At 37.5% G+C, this 22074-nt stretch overlaps 1 protein-coding gene across 6 annotated transcripts in view; it reads left to right on the plus strand.

Moving 5' to 3' along the window:
* LOC139746304 (protein amalgam-like) overlaps positions 1 to 21778 on the plus strand; it is a 511983-nt gene extending 490205 nt beyond the window's left edge. For 4 of the 6 annotated variants that reach the window (XM_071657415.1, XM_071657419.1, XM_071657421.1 and 1 more), the window contains 4 exons: positions 533 to 743; positions 14599 to 14682; positions 17537 to 17654; positions 18985 to 21778. In XM_071657415.1, the coding sequence (XP_071513516.1) occupies positions 533 to 743; positions 14599 to 14682; positions 17537 to 17628 (387 nt within the window). In that variant the 3' untranslated portion in view covers positions 17629 to 17654; positions 18985 to 21778. The remainder of the gene's footprint in view (positions 1 to 532; positions 744 to 14598; positions 14683 to 17536; positions 17655 to 18984) is intronic. The other 2 variants (XM_071657416.1, XM_071657417.1) reach the window with 2 other exon arrangements.
* The last annotated feature ends 296 nt before the right edge of the window (positions 21779 to 22074 follow it).

Genomic DNA, 22074 nt, shown 5'->3' on the forward strand with positions numbered 1-22074 from the left:
ACAAGTGATCATGAGATGCAACCAGCTCTTGGGAACAAAAACCAAAGGTAGAGAGTTCCAAACCTTCAAGGTGTACAGAAAGAAACAGTTAACAAAAAAATGGCCTAATTTTGAGTTGCTAACAGCCACACAGTGATCATGAGATGCAGCCAGCTCTTGGGAACAAAAACCAAAGTAATACCTATCGAACAGGGAAAGTGAACAATCACTGCTGCACAAGGCAAGTGGGTCAAGTTTTAAAGTTAGCCTGGGAGAGTTTATGTCAGACTGCTTTCATCTCAACTCTGTCAAGTAAGGATGCAGAGCCAAAACCCCAGATGTGAGAGTAATTCTACATGCAAGGAGGAATCAATCCTTTGTATAAATGGAATAACTTTTCTGAAGAAAAGAAATTTCACTACTTAAATCATGTCTCATTTCTTAAATAACTATTGTACATTTTGTTTATGCATTCACCTCTGATTTTTATCATATCCATAGCACTAAGCTGAATCCTTTCCATTACAGCTCTGTAACAGTTATATTCCTACAGGTCAATGTTACAGCACATGCTCCAGGACAGTGGGATGACAGACTCTATTCTCCTCAGTCATCACAAGAGAACTTCACTGGGCCCATTCACCACATGAGTCATGCTCTAGAAATGCTTGAACCTGCTACTGACTATGAGGTTACTGTTTCTGTTGAAAATAAATTTGGCTGGTCAGCAACCTCAAAAGTCTTCCAATTTTACACAAGGAAAGGTATGCAAACCCTCTAAAGATGTAGGTGAATGGATGTGTATATGGGAAATATCACTAAATTATGTGAAAATTACCACTCACTTTTGTAATCTTAAGGATAACAAATCTCTCACGAGCCATCAAAGTCAATACAAAATTTTCCCATGTATGCAATCATGACATTGTAGTGCTTTGGACATGTATGAGCAAAATACCTTAACTAGTATATTCTAAATTAGTTATGTGCATCCTTTTAAGCTCTGTTCTCTTGTTTTCCTGAAAAAGCATTTAGTTTCTCATAAAAATGTATTCAATAGTCTATAGCAATATCCATTGCTTGAAATTCACATTGAAAACTTGTTCTTTGTTTTCTGAAAAACAATGATATATATAGGTGTTACTGAACTCCACTCGCATGAGGTTACACCACAGGTGAAAAGATCACCTTTGCCAAAGGTGCATCACACTGGGAGTTCAGCCTCAGCAAAGAACTTCTCACTCCAAAGGAGCCCACATTTCCTTGCTACTGGAAGTGGGACGGCCTTGGAAGGCAGGAGCCTCTGGAAAAGGCATAGGTAGTAATGCCAGGGTTCTGTTTTGTAGAAGGTTCTGGGTTATATATATATATATATATATATATATATATATATATATATATTTATTTATTTATATTTTTTTTTTGCTTTGTCGCTGTCTCCCGCGTTTGCGAGGTAGCGCAAGGAAACAGACGAAAGAAATGGCCCAACCCACCCCCATACACATGTATATACACACAAGTCCACACACGCAAATATACATACCTATGCATCTCAATGTACACATATATATACACACACAGACACATACATATATACTCATGCACACAATTCACACTGTCTGCCTTTATTCATTCCCATCGCCACCTCGCCACACATGGAATACCATCCCCCTCCCCCCTCATGTATCCGGGGTAGCGCTAGGAAAAGACAACAAAGGCCTCATTCGTTCACACTCAGTCTCTAGCTGTCATGCAATAATGCCCGAAACCACAGCTCCCTTTCCACATCCAGGCCCCACAAAACTTTCCATGGTTTACCCCAGACGCTTCACATGCCCTAATTCAATCCACTGACAGCACGTCAACCCCGGTATACCACATCGATCCAATTCACTCTATTCCTTGCCCGCCTTTCACCCTCCTGCATGTTCAGGCCCCGATCACTCAAAATCTTTTTCACTCCATCTTTCCACCTCCAATTTGGTCTCCCACTTCTCCTCATTCCCTCCACCTCCGACACATATATCCTCTTGGTCAATCCTTCCTCACTCATTCTCTCCATGTGCCCAAACCATTCAAAACACCCTCTTCTGCTCTCTCAACCACGCTCTTTTTATTTCCACACATCTCTCTTACCCTTACATTACTTACTCGATCAAACCACCTCACACCACACATTGTCCTCAAACATCTCATTTCCAGCACATCCACCCTCCTGTGCACAACTCTATCCATAGCCCAAATGAGAGGGCAAATGAGAGTTGGGGTGAGAGAGTATCATTAAATTTTAGGGAGAATAAAAAGATGTTCTGGAAGGAGGTAAATAAAGTGCGTAAGACAAGGGAGCAAATGGGAACTTCAGTGAAGGGCGCTAATGGGGAGGTGATAACAAGTAGTGGTGATGTGAGAAGGAGATGGAGTGAGTATTTTGAAGGTTTGATGAATGTGTTTGATGATAGAGTGGCAGATATAGGGTGTCTTGGTCGAGGTGGTGTGCAAAGTGAGAGGGTTGGGGAAAATGATTTGGTAAACAGAGAAGAGGTAGTAAAAGCTTTGCGGAAGATGAAAGCCGGCAAGGCAGCAGGTTTGGATGGTATTGCAGTGGAATTTATTAAAAAAGGGGTGACTGTATTGTTGACTGGTTGGTAAGGTTATTTGATGTATGTATGACTCATGGTGAGGTGCCTGAGGATTGGCGGAATGCGTGCATAGTGCCATTGTACAAAGGCAAAGGGGATAAGAGTGAGTGCTCAAATTACAGAGGTATAAGTTTGTTGAGTATGCCTGGTAAATTATATGGGAGGGTATTGATTGAGAGGGTGAAGGCATGTACAGAGCATCAAATTGGGGAAGAGCAGTGTGGTTTCACAAGTGGTAGAGGATGTGTGGATCAGGTGTTTGCTTTGAAGAATGTATGTGAGAAATACTTAGAAAAGCAAATGGATTTGTATGTAGCATTTATGGATCTGGAGAAAGCATATGATTGAGTTGATAGAGATGCTCTGTGGAAGGTATTAAGAATATGTGGTGTGGGTGGCAAGTTGTTAGAAGCAGTGAAAAGTTTTTATCGAGGATGTAAGGCATGTGTACGTGTAGGAAGAGAGGAAAGTGATTGGTTCTCAGTGAATGTAGGTTTGCGGCAGGGGTGTGTGATGTCTCCATGGTTGTTTAATTTGTTTATGGATGGGGTTGTTAGGGAGGTGAATGCAAGAGTTTTGGAAAGAGGGGCAAGTATGAAGTCTGTTGTGGATGAGAGAGCTTGGGAAGTGAGTCAATTGTTGTTCGCAGATGATACAGCGCTGGTGGCTGATTCATGTGAGAAACTGCAGAAGCTGGTGACTGAGTTTGGTAAAGTGTGTGAAAGAAGGAAGTTAAGAGTAAATGTGAATAAGAGCAAGGTTATTAGGTACAGTAGGGTTGAGGGTCAAGTCAATTGGGAGGTAAGTTTGAATGGAGAAAAACTGGAGGAAGTAAAGTGTTTTAGATATCTGGGAGTGGATCTGGCAGCGGATGGAACCATGGAAGCGGAAGTGAATCATAGGGTGGGGGAGGGGGCGAAAATCCTGGGAACCTTGAAGAATGTGTGGAAGTCGAGAACATTATCTCGGAAAGCAAAAATGGGTATGTTTGAAGGAATAGGGGTTCCAACAATGTTGTATGGTTGCAAGACGTGGATATATATATATATATATATATATATATATATATATATATATATATATATATATATATATATATATATATATTTCTTTTTCTTTCAAACTATTCGCCATTTCCCGCATTAGCGAGGTAGCGTTAAGAACAGAGGACTGGGCCTTTGAGGGAATATCCTCACCTGGCCCCCTTCTCTGTTCCTTCTTTTGGAAAATTGAAAAAAACGAGAGGGGAGGATTTCCAGCCACCTGCTCCCTCCCCTTTTAGTCGCCTTCTACGACGCGCACGGAATACCTGGGAAGTATTCTTTCTCCCCTATCCCCAGGGATATATATATATATATATACCACACTCAGTCTCAAGCTGTCATGTGTAATGCACCGAAACCACAGCTCCCTTTCCACATCCAGGTCCCACAAAACTTTCCTTGGTTTACCCCAGACGCTTCACATGCCCTGCTTGGTTCAGTCCATTAACAGCACATCGACCCTGGTATACCACATCATTCCAATTCACTCTATTCCTTGCATGCCTTTCACCCTCCTGTATGTTCAGGCCCCAATCGCTCAAAATCTTTTTCACTGCATCCTTCCACCTCCAATATGATCTCCCACTTCTCCTCGTTCCCTCCACCTCTTACACATATATCCTCTTTGTCAATCTTTCCTCACTCATTCTCTCCATGTGACCAAACCATTTCAATACAACCTCTTCTGCTCTCTCAACCACAATCTTCTTATTACCACATATCTCCCTTACCCTTTCATTACTTAGTCAAAGCACCTCACACCACATATTGTCCTCAAACATATCATTTCCAACACATTCACCCCTCTCCGCACAACCCTATCTATTGCCCATGCTTCACAACTATATAACATTGTTGAAACCACAATTCCTTCAAACATACCCATTTTTGCTCTCCGAGATAACATTCTCGCCTTCCACACATTCTTCAAAGCTCCCAGAACCTTCGCCCAATCCCCCACCCTGTGACTCACTTCTGCTTCCATGGTTCCATCCACTGTTGAATCCACTCCCAGATCAGATATCTAAAACACTTCACTTCCTCCAGTTTTTCTCCATTCAAACTTACTTCCCAATTTACTTGTCCCTCAACCCTGCTGAACCTAATAACCTCGCTCTTATTCACATTTACTCTCAGCTTTCTTCTTTCACACACTTTACCAAACTCAGTCACCTGCTTTTGCAGTTTCTCACCCGAATCAGACACCAGTGCTGTATCATAAGCAAACAACAACTGAGTCACTTCCCAAGCCCTCTCATCCACAACAGACTGCATACTTGCCCCTCTCTCCAAAACATTTCAATGTACACATACATATACATACACAGGCATATACATATATACACATGTGCATATTCATACTTACTGCCTTCATCCATTCCCATCGCCATCCTGCCACACATGAAATGGCACTGCCATGTGTGCTCGAGGTAGCACTAGGAAAATATAACAAAGGCCACTTGTATAGGAATACCCCCAATGAAAGCCGATTTGCTATAGAGCTCTTGGCTTTGTTTGTAATTCTTTAATGTAGTAAAAAAACTGCTAATCTAAATGAACTGGGAGCATCTACCATTTTTGTTTACATTTGCTCATCCAATGATGAATGGCATATGTAGAGCACTCTCAGCCAATCAGTGCATAGCTTCCTGTGCTTCTTCACTTTATACATGCGCATGAATGCTTGATTTCTCACTTGCTTCATTCCTCATTTCAAAGGACATTTGTGATTTGTGTAAACTGTACACATAACTTTTGAAATTTTTTTTTACAAGTGAAAGTGCTCAAAACAAATGAAAGGCGATGAAAAAATATGACTTTAGAGGTAAAATTAAAGGTACTCATAGGAAAGAAATAATGCTGTCAGGACTGTACCTCCATATCACATGCTATGGTGACCCTACTGAAAGCTATTTCTCCAAGAATGCATCTGGAGAATTCAATTCAATGTCCCAGTCTATATATCCAATATAGACTTGTTACATGGAAAGAACAATTGTACAATAAAGAGAAACATCAGTGTAATGAAGAACAACTAATCTATTGGCTGACATTTCAAAACACACCTTTTTCATAACCAGAGTCTGAAAAACTAACAAAATCTCAGATTATTTCATCATAGTAAATTTATTGGTAAAAAAACTAGATGCGAAAGTCTTGTGTGGTTATTCACCAAACCCAATAACTGTTAATAAAATTGAGTGAACCAAGTTTATGTTATGTGAAAACAATCTAAAACACAAAAATAATCCACATCTTAATATGAGTAATACTAAAGTCAAATTAATTCAATACCTAGAGTATAATATAAAAAGAATTCACTGAAAATGTACAAAAAATTTTCAGCTATCCAAGATTTGAAGTGTCTCTTAGTTTCAGTAACATAAGATGCTTTGCAGCAATCACACATATATCTGTGTACAAAAGACATCAAGAAATCAAAGGGAACTACAGCTATAAATCTAAATAAACTATAAATGTAACATTATCTCTTGGAACAGTTATGAACAGTTATAATAACTTTTCCAAAATATGTTTCACCAAAATTATAGGGGAATCCTTTCTGAACAAAAGATCTATTATTGAAAATATCAATTTGTCATGAAAGCTAAAGTACTTAGAACTTTACAAACTCTATTAGTTAGTGTATGAATAACATAACATTTATTATCAATAGGAGTGTACTTTGTGTATAAGTCAGTTAACGTAAGCAATATCTAAAGGCTTAGATGCTATTGAATAATGGAAGAACTGGTGTTGTATCAAAAATAATGATAATAATATTAATAATAACAATAATGATATATAAAAATAATAATTCATATATGCAGCATCTGCAAAAAAACTCACTCAATACATTTTCTAAGGCCTTATAACACTTATATTTTAGTACTTTATTATCTCTCCTTTCGCCTTGATTACCATCTGCAGATGTCTGGGTGTAAATCTGGCAATTTTCCTTCCTGAAGTATTCAAGGTCCATGTTTTGGACCTACTGGATCTTGATCTGAGTGAGGCAAAGGCACTGATAAGGTGTTGCATGAAGCATGTGCCTGATCATGCGTTCACAGTGTCACACCTTCTTGCTTCCAGGCAAGAATTCAGGCTTTCTCCTCCTCAGAGAGGTAAGAGCCAACCATCTTGAAGCACAGGTGTTGGAAACAGTACCTAGAAGCAAAATGTCCAACCAGCCAGGAAGAATAAAGAAATTCCTTCCCTAAAGACAGCCTGAGGCACACTGAGGTAGGTTACGGGTGCATACACCGTAAGAAACAGTGATTTCATCGAACAGGTTTACGAAGATTCCCCCAAGAGCATCACATGCTTGTACCCAAAATAAACCTTAGATGTGTAACCCCTCTGAAAATGTATAGGGTGGGAGGTTTTTCACACACTATATATTTTTTTTTTCATACATATTTGCCATTTCATACGTTAGTAAGATTATCAAGATCAAAGGACTGAGCCTTAAAAGGGAAAATCCTCACTTGGCCCCATTCTGTTTCTTCTTTTGGAAAAGTAAAAACTGGAAGGTAGGATTTCCAAGCCCCTGCTCCCACCCCTTTTAATTGGTCTCTACAACACGCAGGAAATATATGAGAAGTGTTCTGTCTCCCCTATCCCCAAGGATACATATATACATACACACACGCATTTGTGGTTATGTCGCATGGGAAGAGTTCCCTATGGTGGGGCTGTATTGTTGTCAGTATGACAGGGTGCATGATCACATCATGAAACTTCTCACTGCAAAGAAATCCATCATTTCCCTGCTATATGAAACAGTGCAGCCTAAAGAGCTCCTGGAAAAGAGATCCAGGAGTAAGTCCAAGACCCTTTCACGAAAGGAGTCCTGGGGCAATTGTAAGAAAGTGGATGGCAAGAAATGGGTGAATTATTGGTGCTCATGCACCTGGCCATGAAAAGAAAGACCATGAGAGGCAAGTGTACTCATGCACAATTGAGGTCACCAGTGGCTTACTGAAGGGTTCCTTTTTGGGGCCATTACTCTTTTAAATGTAGGTGAACGTTTGCTTGAAGGTATGGACTCCTACCTAATTATGTTTTCCGATGATACAAAGGTAATGAAGAATGTGATAAGTATGGAGAACTGCATAAACTTTCAGGGAAACTTTACAGATTCCAAAGTTGGTCTGATACATGGTTGATGAAGTTCAACCCAAGGAAAGTCAATGAGGTTGGGTCACAGTGAAAGATGGTCTTACCATACTGTGGGAAATAAGTTCCATTAATCTGTGTGAGAGAGAGACTTGGAAGTCATTACGGTACCTATCCTGCTGCTAGAGTTCCATCGTAGGAGAATAGCTAAGGAGACCAACTGTCTGCGACCAAATAACAGAATTGCAATTAAGATCATGGATATTGAAATATTCAATAAGCTGTTCACACATCCTACATATGGTCAAAACTAAAATAAGCTTCTCAGGTTTGAGTACTACAAATAAATTTACAAAGAGAAAACAGAAAAGGTCAAGAGGAGCGCAACAAAGATGGCAGTAGAAGCAAGGCACTGCAAATCATAATGAACTCTGTAACATCTCTTCTTGAGGAAATGGCCCGTAAAATTTCGTCTTGAGAGAATGGCCATCAGATTTTTCAAACTACAGACATTTATAGTATGACCAAATTATGATAAATCTGAATAGGGTTTGCACCATGTTATTAGGAAGGCCATGCTAATTAACAGTGACTCTGGAAGTTGACTGAGTATCCCATATGGTGGGTCTCATTCTTAAAAGTTTGAACACAGCAGTAGGGGTGTTAATTAGTCAGAATTCACTTACAGGCATCTTAGAGGGTATTTCCATAAATAAGTCCATATTTTTTCTGTTTGAGTGGCCAGTAACCATCACAGTGCTAAAGTATATGGTACAGCAACTTGCACTGTGTTAGCTGTAAAAGAAAACTTATTACTAAATGTTATTTGATAGACTTGACTTGGACACTTTTGAAGAGTGATAGTGAATCAAGTGGATGCAGCTGTTACAAAGATGTGGAAGAATGAAGGGAGAAAGAACATAATATTGCCAGTAAAGAGGGTGAAGATGATCCTGATCCCAGTGTGAGGAAGGAAGGTGCTAGCACAAGGTGCTGCATTGCAACAGCCATCTGCCTCAAGGGCATGGCCGAATAATGCAAACTTCAACACGATTTGTTTTTAATAGATGCAATTAAGATATAACACATGTTTGTTCTATCACGGAAAATTCTGGAGAGATGAACTTCTTATCAAACGTATTCAGATAATGATCTCTGGGACATGATAGTGTCAAACAAATTGCTATTATGGTTTTGTGAAGGAAACGTCACCAACATTCCTAAGTACTAGGTTGTCCATGTTCAAAGACTCCACACATGGCAATGATAATGGTTGATGATGAGAAACATGAAATGCAGAATACTGGATCACCAATGAGATGCTTGAGTTAAAGTTTGTCAAAAAATTAATATAAATTGTCCAGGGATTGGTTTCTGCAACACTATCACAGGTGTTATGTTTGTGCCACCATACCACTCAGGGGTGAGAAGAATGCAGAAAACTTGTGTAGTGAATGTGCTATGTCTCTATGTGTACACTCAAGTTTCAAGGAGTACCATATGAAAGCAATTACTGATAACACAAATGGTCTAGTGCACAAAAAGTAAATATATGCACATATAGGGTAAATACTGAAGTACCAACCATTTCCAATAGTATATATAGCATTGTGTAGAAAATTGCACATATGTATGAGTGTAAGGAAACTGTAGCACTGGTGTAGTAAAGTAAGCTCACGAATACTGCATCACATGGCAAGGAATACAGTGTACAGCTGGTAAGTCAGCCATGAAAAAATATTCACCTGTGAACCTCATCATGCAGGTGAGTACAGATCAGCCATATTGCCTTACATATTGTGTATTTTAGAAAATGAATCCTTCATATGGCATGGACTTTATTTTTAAGTCCCACAGTTAGGTTATATATAATATATGGGGTCAACACAGTCAATTGCTTAATGATATATATAAAAAAAATATGGTTGCACGCTGTAAAAGGTGCTGAACACCAAATAATCTTAACCCAGATAATTATTTGGCAACCAATAACCTTTTACATTAGAAGGAAACCTATCCTTCACCTAATAAAAATGCAGTATAAGTATAAAAAACAATGATGATAGTGCTCCAGCTGCAGATTAAGAATAGCGCTATTCACAACAAGGTACCTTAACCTATAATCATTCTATCTACAGTAACATATATGTTGCAATAAGTATATCTTATACATCACTGAAATATAATAAGTGTAGAATAACAATATTCATGAAAGCTGCACACTATGATCAGTGCTTATTATTACTGCTGCTTGCATCTCCTCTGTGCTGGTAATGTAAAACAAGAGACATGGCCAAACCTTCATCATGGCAACTTTTCTTTCTCATTTATCAGTATTCCTGGCCCATTTGCATGCATAACCTTAAACATCAAGTTTCACTTTGTTTTCAAAGGAATTCATAATGTTACCACTTAAAAATACCAAACAATGAGGGAAAAATGCTCGAAGCATGTGCTCACAAGATGTCAAAAAAAATCATGGGGTATGCTACAACTCAGCTGGGCATGAGGTAGTGATGTAGGGCCGACACTCAAACTGACTGACTGAGCTGTTCCTGAGGCTGTGTCACTCTGCACTGTGCAGCATCAACATTTGCCAGACTTGAAACTGGATACACAGAGCCAGAGCGATAAGTTATGAGAATCCTGCATATGCCATCTTACAGAGCAAGCCAAAACAATGTGGACATATGGAATATAACAAAAATCATGAGTTTGTCATTATATTTCATAAAGCCTCAAAAGAGCTGAGTTACAGGCAAAGGCTACAATCCTTAAATTTGCCCCCTATTAAAGAAAGAAGAGTGAGGGGTAATTTGATACCAACCTTTAAGCTTTTAAAAGAGAATGATGAAACAGAATGAACAATTCTTTTTGAGATGCAGGAATAGAACAGCTAGAGGTCATGATACAAGATAAGCAAGAAATGTTTTAGAAAAAAAATATAAAGAAGGACTTTTATATAAAGTATGACAGTGATGGATAATTCAATAAATGAAGACAGAGTTAAAGCAGATAGCATATACGAGTTCAAGACGTATGAAAGTGGAGAATGTTCAAGAGATGGGCCTCTAAGAGTGTAAAACTCCATCGTATAGTAAAACTTGGTAACTGTGCAAACAGACACATAGACCTCCATGGCTCAGTCCTGCATAGGTTCAAATCCTGAATGTAACTGTTGGCCAACATACAATCCACATATTCATCCTCTCCCCAGGGCTGGTCAATAAATGGGTGTGTGTGTGTGTGTGCATACATAGGTAGGATTAAAGACACGATAAATGTATACAAGGTTAAAAGATGGAGCAACGCAAGTGTAAAACTGTCTCCCCATAACATAGAAACAGTAAGCACACATGCACACAATGAAAAGGGTTAAGTCATACACTTCTTTGGAGGATGAAGACCAAGAACAAACTCTGAACTATAGATGTCTCTAATGATTGTGGTGTCTAAGGTTCTGGAAAAGATTATTAGAAAGCAATTGGAATAACTTTCTATGGAGGAGAAATTACCTAAGTGAGAAACAGCATGGATTGTGGGAAAAAGAGGTCATGTGTAACAAAGCTCAAAGATTTCTAAGGAAAAGTGAGCGCTGAACTATAGATGTCTCACTAACGAGTGTGGTATCTAAGGTTCAGGAAAAGATTATTAGAAAGCAATTGGATATTGTTCTCCAGAAGAGAAATTACCTAAGTGAGAAATAGCATGATTTTTGGGAAAAAGAGGTCATGTGTAACAAAGCTCAAAGATTTCTAAGGGAAAAATGAGCTCTGTCTGAGACAAATGGATGGCAGGGAAGATTGACTGTATCTGAACTGCCAAAAAAGATGCCATTTGACTCAGTACTGCATGAGAGGGTGATTAGGAAGCTGGAGCTCCAGGCAGGGATAAAAGAGGAAACTCCCTCAATAGACAGATTAAATCAGCAGAAGGAAACAAGGGACACATGTCAGAAGAGTCTTCCTCATACAGATCGGATGACAAGCAGAGTGCCACAGGATTCTGTTCTGGCACCATTACTCTACTTCATCTATGCAAATGACTTGCTGAAAGGATGGACTCCTCCCTGATTATTACTTTTCATATTAGCTAAGACAGCACGGGCAATGGACTGAACCAGGGCATGTGAAATGTCTGGGGTAAACCATGGAAAGGTCTGTGGGGCCTGGATGTGGATAGGAGCTGTGGTTTCGGTGCATTACACGTGACAGCTAGAGAATGAGTGTGAACAAATGTGGCTTTTTTTTGTCTGTTTTCCTTTCGCTACCTTGCTGAAGGAGGGTATAGTGAAACCGTTTCCTGGGAGGTGGGGTAACACCAGGAATGGATGAAGGCAAGCAAGTATGAATATGTGCATGTGTATATATGTATATGTCTGTGCATGTGTATGTATATGTATGTATGTGTATATATGTTGATATGTATGAGTGTGTGTATAGGCATTTACTTATGTATGTATGTATGTATGTATGTATGTATGTATGTATGTATGTACGTATGTATGTATGCATGTATGTACTTATGTATGTATGTATGTATGTATGTATGTATGTATGTATGTATCCATTTATTTACTATTTATTATACTTTGTCGCTGTCTCCTGCGTCAGTGAGGTAGCGCAAGGAAACAGACGAAAGAATGGCCTAACCCACCCACATACACATATATATATACATATACGTCCACACACGCACATATACATACCTATACATTTCAACATATACATATATATATACATACACAGACATATACATATATACACATGAACATAATTCATACTTGCTGCCTTTATTCATTCCCGTTGCCACCCCTCCACACATGAAATGACAACCCCCTCCCCCCGCATGCACGCGAGATAGTGCTAGGGAAAGACAACAAAGGCCACATTCGTTCACACTTAGTCTCTAGCTGTCATGTATAATGCATCGAAACCACAGCTCCCTTTCCACATCCAGGCCCCACAAAACTTTCCATGGTTTACCCCAGACGCTTCCCATACCCTGGTTTAATCCATTGACAGCACATCAACCCTGGTATACCACATTGTTCCAATTCACTCTATTCCTTGCACGCCTTTCACCCTCTTGCATGTTCAGGCCCCAATCACTCAAAATCTTTTTTACTCCATCTTTCCACCTCCAATTTGGTCTCCCACTTCTCCTCATTCCCTCCACCACTGACACATATATCCTCTTTGTCAATCTTTCCTCACTCATTCTCTCCATGTGACCAAAGCCCTTCAAAACACCCTCTTCTGCTCTCTCAACCACACTCTTTTTATTACCACACATCTCTCTTACCCTTTCATAACTTACTTGATCAAACCTCACACCTCACATTGTCCTCAAACATCTCATTTCCAACACACCCACCCTCCTCCGCACAACTTTGTCTATAGCCCATGCCTCGCAACCATATAACAGTGTTAGAACCACTATTCCTTCAAACATACCCATTTTTGCTTTCCGGGATAATGTTCTTGCTTTCCAAACATTTTTCAACGCTCCCAGAACTTTCGCCCCATCCCCCACCTTGTGACTCACTTCTGCTTCCATGGTTCCATCCGCTGCCAAATCCACTCCCAGATATCTAAAATACTTCACTTCCTCCAGTTTTTCTCCATTCAAACTTACCTCCCAATTGACTTGTCCCTCAACCCTACTGTACCTAACAACCTTGCTCTTATTCACATTTACTCTCAGCTTTCTTCTTTCACACACTTTACCAAACTCAGTCACCAGCTTCTACAGTTCCTCACCCGGATCAGCCACTAGCGCTGTATCATCAGTGAACAACAACTGACTCACTTCCCATGCTCTCTCATCCACAACAGACTGCATACTTGCCACTTTCTCCAAAACTCTTGCATTCACCTCTCTAACAACTCCATCCATAAACAAATTAAACAACCATGGAGACATCACACACCCCTGCCGCAAATCGACATTCAGTGAGAACCAATCACTTTCCTCTCTTCCTACTCGTACACATGCCTTACATCCTTGATAAAACTTTTCACTGCTTCTAACAACTTGCCTTCTACACCATATATTCTTAATACCTTCCACAGAGCATCTCCATCAACTCTATCATATGCCTTCTCCAGATCCATAAATGCTAAATACAAATCCATTTGCTTTTCTAAGTATTTCTCACATACATTCTTCAAAGCAAACACCCTGATCCACACATCCTCTATATATTATTATAATTATAATTAATATTCTTTGTAGCTGTCTCCCATGTTAGCGAGGTAGCGCAAGGAAACAGACGAAAGAATGGCCCAACCCATCCACATACACATGCAGGAATAGAGGGATGCTTATCAAATTGAAAAATCTATTAAAGTTGCAAAATAAATGATGAAAAAGTCTTCCAAGGAAGGTTTTAGAGCTGAAGCACAAGACATTTGTCATGGTAAAAGATATAATAGAAATTCATGCTGTTATACATATCACAAGTGAAAACCAAAAGGGGAACATGGTACTATCTGAAACTTACATTATCTTTGACAAAAAAGTGTCAGTCATCATATCTGTATGAATCAGATAATTGTATTGTCATAAAAATATTAATTTATCTTTAATTCTTTAGTCATCCGTTCGATACAAATTCCCATCAAAGTTTCAAATTGGAGTTCATTGAACTAAGAATATGCTAAAGCTATAAATCAAGCTTTTGATATTACTTTAAATTTGTCCCACATAACTTGTTAAGCAGAGACATCTCTAGATACTATAATATCAGGCTGAATCATCCTTAGTTTCTGTACATGGACTTCCTAGTCAGACTTGTCCCATTTTCTGTTGTATAGAAGACCCTACTACTACTACTACTACTACTACCACCACCACGACCCTGGCCCCGGAACCTGAAAACATCGCTCCTGTTATGGAAGGTTTGTTTTCACTCAGAGCAACTAACCCTTTGAAATGTAGCTTCCCTGCTGTACAGCAAAGTCCAGCTTTTAGCTTCAGCTCAAGATCTCTACCCTACCTTCCCTTTGTACTAAAATACATAGGTCGAGTTCTTAGTATCCCTTGAGTGCTGTTATCACATGACCACTACTAAGTACAACCTAAGCCTCATTTTTGGCAGGGTGACCAAATATGACCTTATGAGTGGCAACTTCATCTCAAGTGGTGATAAGAATTCAGGCCATGCTATTGTAGATTGTTTCGAAACACCCACTAACCCTAATCTTGTGGTGTAGAAAAAGTTTTCTCCTCTCTTGATACCTCTCTGAAGTATGATCTTGTACTGCTGTGTTTTACCCAAGCATGAGCCTTTTACTTTCCCCAGTTTTGCTATAGTTTGTTGCAGGTGTTGAGTGTGGGTTACAAAAAGCAGTGTTTCACTCTTAGCTTTCTGCAATATTTAGTAATGTAGGAGTATAGCAAAGGAACCCTATCCAAGTATCTGTGAATATATATATATATATATATATATATATATATATATATATATATATATATATATATATATATAACTTTTTGTGATATGGTCAGCTGATACACTTGAAAAAAATGCATCCTTTTGTTTAAGACAATCTTTAACTGTAAAAAACTATTTTGCAGTCATGTTTTCACGATGTGTTTCAAGACTCTATGCAAAAGAAATGATGTGTCTACCTTTTGTTTAAGAAATACTTCATCATAGCATAATGTGCCTTGAATTGCTGCATACATACAAAATGCAAGTTTTTGCCTTTTGTTCATTATAGACATGTTAACAGAACTAAATGGCAGTGACAGGGCTCAGTAATATTTGAATTATGAGAGTGAGTTGAACTAAGAAATTGTGTGATTATGATGTTGCTCAGTATGTGTAATATCAAACAGAGAAGGCTTACTCATTAAATCCTTATCAATTTGAACCTAAGTATAGCTACTACACTGGGAGCAGTTTCAGCCACTATAGTGCTTCAGATAGTGACTGTGACAGACCACAAATGGGCGATACTGACAGACAACACGGTAGATGATACAAACTTATCTTTATGTCAAATACATTTTGTAACCAATAAATAATGAAAAATATTTGCAAAAATCAAACTGAGAACAAAATGATGGATGATGACATACTGGCATAATCTAGAGTCCATGGTTTGTATATTAACAATGATATTTACTGCACATGTAATCCAAACACCAGTTAGTGATACATGCTCCATCAAAATAATTTAGCCATTTGCTTCCATATCACTAACACTGTCTGAAGAACTATATTTGCCAGAACTATAGAAATATAGTTGCTATATTTGGGTTCAAAGTTCTTGAGGAATTAACACACTGACTGACCCTCTTCGATTCTATTACTAACCTACTAAGCTGTGAAAAGCATGTCAGTTCTAGACAAATCTCACCGATATATTTCACATATGGCTGTGCCTGTCATTGCTATGCAGCTGTAACAATACTACTATAAATAGTGAGACAAACTAAAGCAGCACGTGTGTGCAAAACTTCAGGGGGCAATTCGCTATGGTGAGTCATTCTTTAAATCCTGACAGTACATGATACTTTTTCTATTTGCAACTATCAATAGAATTCTATGATAAATAAAATTTTTGTATTGTGAAAACTGAAAAAGTATTCTTCGAATTTTTCAATACCTGCCTACCATCACAGGAGCTATGAATTTACTATAGTAATTCTGAAATATGAAAGGAAGGAAAACAGTGGAAAAGTTATTCACTTCTAAATCATTTTTGCAGCCTTTCTAATTTTTTTTCATGTCTTCATGGTGATTACTTCCTTTGCTAAGGACATCATAATTAGTTAGAAAAAAGCAATCTTATGATGTGATCGCAAAGTTGTTTGTCTTTTGTGTGGGTATGAATGCATGGCTCAAACTGAAATAACATATCATCAATGATAAAACATTTGTTAAAGTCTAAAAAGTATAGCTACATAAGATATGGTTTCCCTGACGTTTCACTTAAATCTACATACATTTAATTGGATTATCATTATATTCATTATTATCATCAAACAACCCAGGACATATTTCATGGGGTTCCAGCAGCTTTGAGGCTGTAATCCATACAGGAGAAAGGAAAGAAAGGACTTATTTAGATTAATCAAAATGCATTTTTCATATAAAAACTAAACATTTGATTCATCTTGTGATATGCCCAGAGCTGAATTTAGCACTCCAATTAATTTTTATACACAATTAGTTATCATATTCATTACTGAATAGGTTAAAGCATTTTCTTAAACTCTCATATTCACCAAAGTAAGCCATGGTTACGGTAGTAATTCATTTACTACCATAAACATTACAGAAGTCTTAGGCATTAAATTAATGTAATGGTAAATGTTTGTAAAATCATAAAAGTTTTATAATATACCTGTACATGTGCCAGGTAACTGTAATTTTTGAGTGATCTGCTGAAATTTCACCATTACATCTGACTAACATGCATGCTTCACTGCAAATCGTCTGTATTAATCCTAAACAGTCCAGTGGTACAGACTGTTTCTTTCCATTTGTTCCTGCCATCTCTCTTGAAATCTTTAAATAATATCAATATTCAGTAAAATATGTAAAAAGATTACTAAAACAAGTCTTTACATGTAGTTTAATGTTCATGATCTTAAATATTCAAGTATAAAATTCAAAATGAATTTCCTTCCTCACAACTCATAATAATTCATAGTCTCTGATAAAAGGACTACTTAACATGCCAATTTTTTTCTTTAATAATTTTTAGTATTCTGAACAGCAACCATATTTCTTTGATACAGAAGTAGCTGTTGGCCAGTCTGCAAGTGGATGTGAAACCAACGCCTTGAGTATAATGCTGTGGATACTGGTGCTGGGTGTCTTTCTCTCATGAAGGTCTAGGATATGTAGACCCCTAAGGTACGTTTCATTTAAGAAAATTGTAACTTGCACAATCTCTGGTACTTATTAAAAAGACTGAATCTTTAGTTTTCCAGTGTAAGCATTCAACATAACCTTCAGTCTTTTTCTGCCAATTATTCATTCCCATAATTTCTGTACTAAACAAAGTGCTGTACCGTAAGTTCCTTTCAATTTCAATGTATTACACTACTGAAGTTTTATGATGAAGTTGTAACAGCCTCCACTATATCACATCAATCCCACTGACTCTATCCCATGAATGTCTCTTTACTCTCCTGCATGTTCAGGCCCTGACCAGTCGAAGTATCTTTCAATCCATACAATAAATGAAAAAATGCTACAAAATACTGAACTTGTTTGCACAGTAGCTTAGCATTGTGCAATACTTGTTTCAATTCTACATGCATGAAAAGTTTATCACTTATTAAGAATGATGGACAAAATAATACAAGTAACCTTCCTATGAAAGTTGACTGCCAGTTAAGGGTGGATTATCACCTCAGGGATAAAGTGGGGTGATTCACTCAACTCGTCCTATTCTTCATGGATTGACATCATCACAACAGCTCTTTCCCTCATTTCATTTTGTCTTTTTCATACATGGTGCTTTTTATATTGTTTTGCCATAGTTCCACTGCTAGTATCATCACGGGTCTTGGAAGTACAAAAGAGTAGTTGATGTCACGACCAGTAAGGGAATCTGAACACTTTCCTCATCATTCACTAAAGTTATCACTACGCTTGATGAAGAGGGCTGGTAGACATCAAAATTAATATCTCTACCTTTACCTGTTTTTTCTTCTTTCCTATCAGGGCCATATTCTCGTAATATTTCCTCAGTTTCTTTGTCTTGCAAAGTTAGATCTCACTCCATGGTGTATCATGATAAACTGAGGCATTCTGATAATATATTCCATTTGTGCATAGTGCAGAAGGACAATCAGTACCAGCTGGAAATCTAGTGCCACACATAGATAACCCTAATGTGGGGGGATTGAAATCTGAATGTAGTGTACAAATGATGAAAACATTAAATGGGTTAAGATGCACAAAGCAAATAGCAGTTGCAAAAGTCACTACATAAACTTGTAAATCAAGATTTGTATCTCTGGAAGTACAAGATCTCCAGTCCAAATTTCTTTAAACTTTTTACTGCTTGAATTATGGATCTTCTTGGATTACATCAATCCTTCTGATGGGGTTTTCCAGATTTTGAAAGTCATATGTATGTAAATTTATTGATCATATTCATTATATATCATATTTAAGACTGATGTTGAAATAAGTAATTCATATCAGTAATTTCCTTGTCTTTCCTTTGTTGCAGTGGTTGTAAAGGAGGTTTCTTTTGTGAAACCCCACCATCAGCGCATAGGATAAGGTTCCACAGATCTTCAACATATAGTTTTTTTTTAAATTAAAAGTCTTGGCCTGCTCAAATATCTTGGCAAATATATGTTAGTTTTAACACAAAATCAGAAACATATTCTCAGGTGCAGTGGATAAAGTAATACCTATCCTTTTCATACATGGACAGAAGTGTGAGCCATGTCATTCTATCATGGCTGTATCTTATGAATGGTATTATAACAATCTAGTCATTCTTCTCTTGTTTTCTGGTTTGTATGGACAATTCAATGGAAACCATACTGTCCACTGTTTTCTTACAGAGTAAACTAAAGACAAAATATTAGATTTAGGTAGAATTTACTCCACAGCCTGGAAACACAAAAGGAAACCTAAGTTTTCTATCATATTAAGATTTTCTAAAATATTTACAGCTTGAATAAACTGGCCATCTTAAGAACAGAATGATGTAACTCTTCCAGTATTTTGCTATGAAAAATTGGCTTGGCAATGCCAATCCAACCGCAAGTGTCTGCTAGCTTTTGTATTCTTAATGGTCATTCATCTGCCTACTAGATGCAGAGAGCACTTGTCATTTGTGCTTCTCATGTGTGAAAGTTTGTGTACATGAACTTGAGAATGAAGTGAGAGGAATTTTTGAATGCCCCATGCTTGTACATAGTGTGTCCACATCTCCAAGTGTGCTGCAGATTGACCCCACTTACAGGTGAAGACACAGCAAGGATAAATTTAGGAACCACCACTTATTTCATTCGTTATTATTGATGCTGATATGAAATATTCCTTTCTTCCACAAATAATCATCCTGAAACATAATTGTCTGCTGTGTTACCCCAAGTGAGTGCGGATCATAGAGTTTTAACCTATTCACAGTCTTTTGCTATTAAAAGCCAACATGTTTTGAGAACTTTGGAAATGCAAAGCCATGTTATCTGTTATCCATAACACTTGTGAAAATTCTTTTCTGTATTAAGTAGAGTTGAAAAGGGTCACACAATTTACTTTCAATACTTAACTTATCAGTAAAGAAACAGAAAATATGAAAAAAAAAAAAAAAAAATATATATATATATATATATATATATATATATATATATATATATATATATATATATATATATATAATGAATAATCCTTTCAGTCCTGACGATGTTACTTACTCAACCTGACAAATAATATCTGAAGTACCAGGAAAAAATTAAGCAATAGCAACGGTGTCCATTTAAACCAAGTACCTCTGGGCACAACATTTACGCATTTAATTATTTGGATGCCGGAACCATTTAAATCCACTGGTCATTAATACCCATTGCATCATCCAGTTTCTTTACCTCCACTCTAGTATGATGCTGAATTTTCGTTTATTATAAATGAAATCAGTCCTCTTGGTCTGTTATCTGTTATGTTCAATGGGACGTTACGGTCATATAAATTTCAAAATATTACATTGTAACAGGCTAAGGAAACAAGATGGTTTACATGCATTGCATCCTCCCATCATGATTTCCTCTGGGTAACTGATCCTTGTAGATATTTCAGCATGCAGTTGACATCTGGCAAATGCACAGTCCTCTGGTCAGTAGGGGTTCCTTCAACTGAGTGAGAATATTCAGGGTATATAGTTTATCTGGCAAGGACTCTTTTAACTGGTGGCACAAAATGAAGTTAGAACTGTAAGGACTAGAGACAAAAACCTATGAGAAGGGTTTTAAGTAAGCACCACAATGTGGCCAATTATGCTTTCTTGAAATATGTCGAACTACTAAAGACACATCATGTGGAATATGGTATCTTGTCATATAACCCTCTTTTGAAGTGGTTATATTATTAGTAGAGTGATATGTGGCTGTACGTATGTGACTTTACATTAATTATAAAGGTTAAGCATGTAACAGTAGTCTTCTAATAATGTTATTTTTCTGCTTTATGATTTACAATGTCTGACATTACAATGAGCTTGTAAAAGGTACCATTAGCACTAAAATTTCCTGCAATGATGTTGGCTCTTAATAACAAAATACTATAAGCTGCTATACAACTAATGTACACTTTTAATGTTTTGTCCTGGAGACATCTCTGGACGAAACATCAGGATGGGGAGAATTAGTACCTAAGTGGGAATGTTTATAATTTATACTAAAAAATTACTTTTATCATCCTTTAATTTAATATGAATGTTTAATGTTTCAATGTTGATCAACACACACAGTAAGTTGGGAGTTTAACTGATGAAAGTATACTTAAAAGAAAAACTTGATTTTTATGATATTTAAAAGTGTCAATACCTTAAAGTCCTTTGTATGTCCACTGTTGTCAGGTCTTTTGGATAACTTATGTAACTGGGGGGTTATGGTCCTTGATTCACCATGTTGGTGGTCTCTGCCTCATGCAATGCAGTGTCAGAAGGAACACTTTAAGGATCAGATGTATTCACCATTAAACAATAATTATACCAAATCTGATCATGAAGCATGATTTCTATTTTCTATTATAACTGCATCAGCAGTTATACATACTGTATACCAATCACTGGTAATTCTAATTAGTCAAAACCTATTATGTATTTATAGTAAAATGTTTTTGAACATGCATCTGCAGGTGAGCAGTAATTTTGAAGTAAAATTCTCATTATTTTCATATTTGGTCCTTTTCATTCATGTAAAGAAAAACACGGCAATCCACATGCTTTCCATGCAGCTCTCCTGCATTGTAATATTTTGTACTATAATCTGCAAATAAACGTGTCAATGTCACTGTTTATGTGTTTCAATCCCATGCAAGAGGTGTTTCATATGAAAATCAGAAAAGCTTTATCAATGATTATATGTCGTAGAAGGCGACTAAAGTGAGGGGGCTGGAAATCCTCCTCTCTCATGTTTTTAGTTTTCCAAAAGAAGGAACAGAGAAGGGGGCCAGGTAAAGATATTCCCTCAAAGGCTCAGTCCTCTGTTTTTAATGCTACCTTGCTAACACGGGAAATGGCGAATAGTATGGAGAAAAAAAAATCAGAAACCACTGTGGAATTGTTAATACAAAGTCGATAAACAAT

Source organism: Panulirus ornatus, chromosome 64 (genome assembly GCF_036320965.1).
Source record: "Panulirus ornatus isolate Po-2019 chromosome 64, ASM3632096v1, whole genome shotgun sequence".
NCBI classification, from domain to species: Eukaryota; Metazoa; Arthropoda; class Malacostraca; order Decapoda; family Palinuridae; genus Panulirus; species Panulirus ornatus.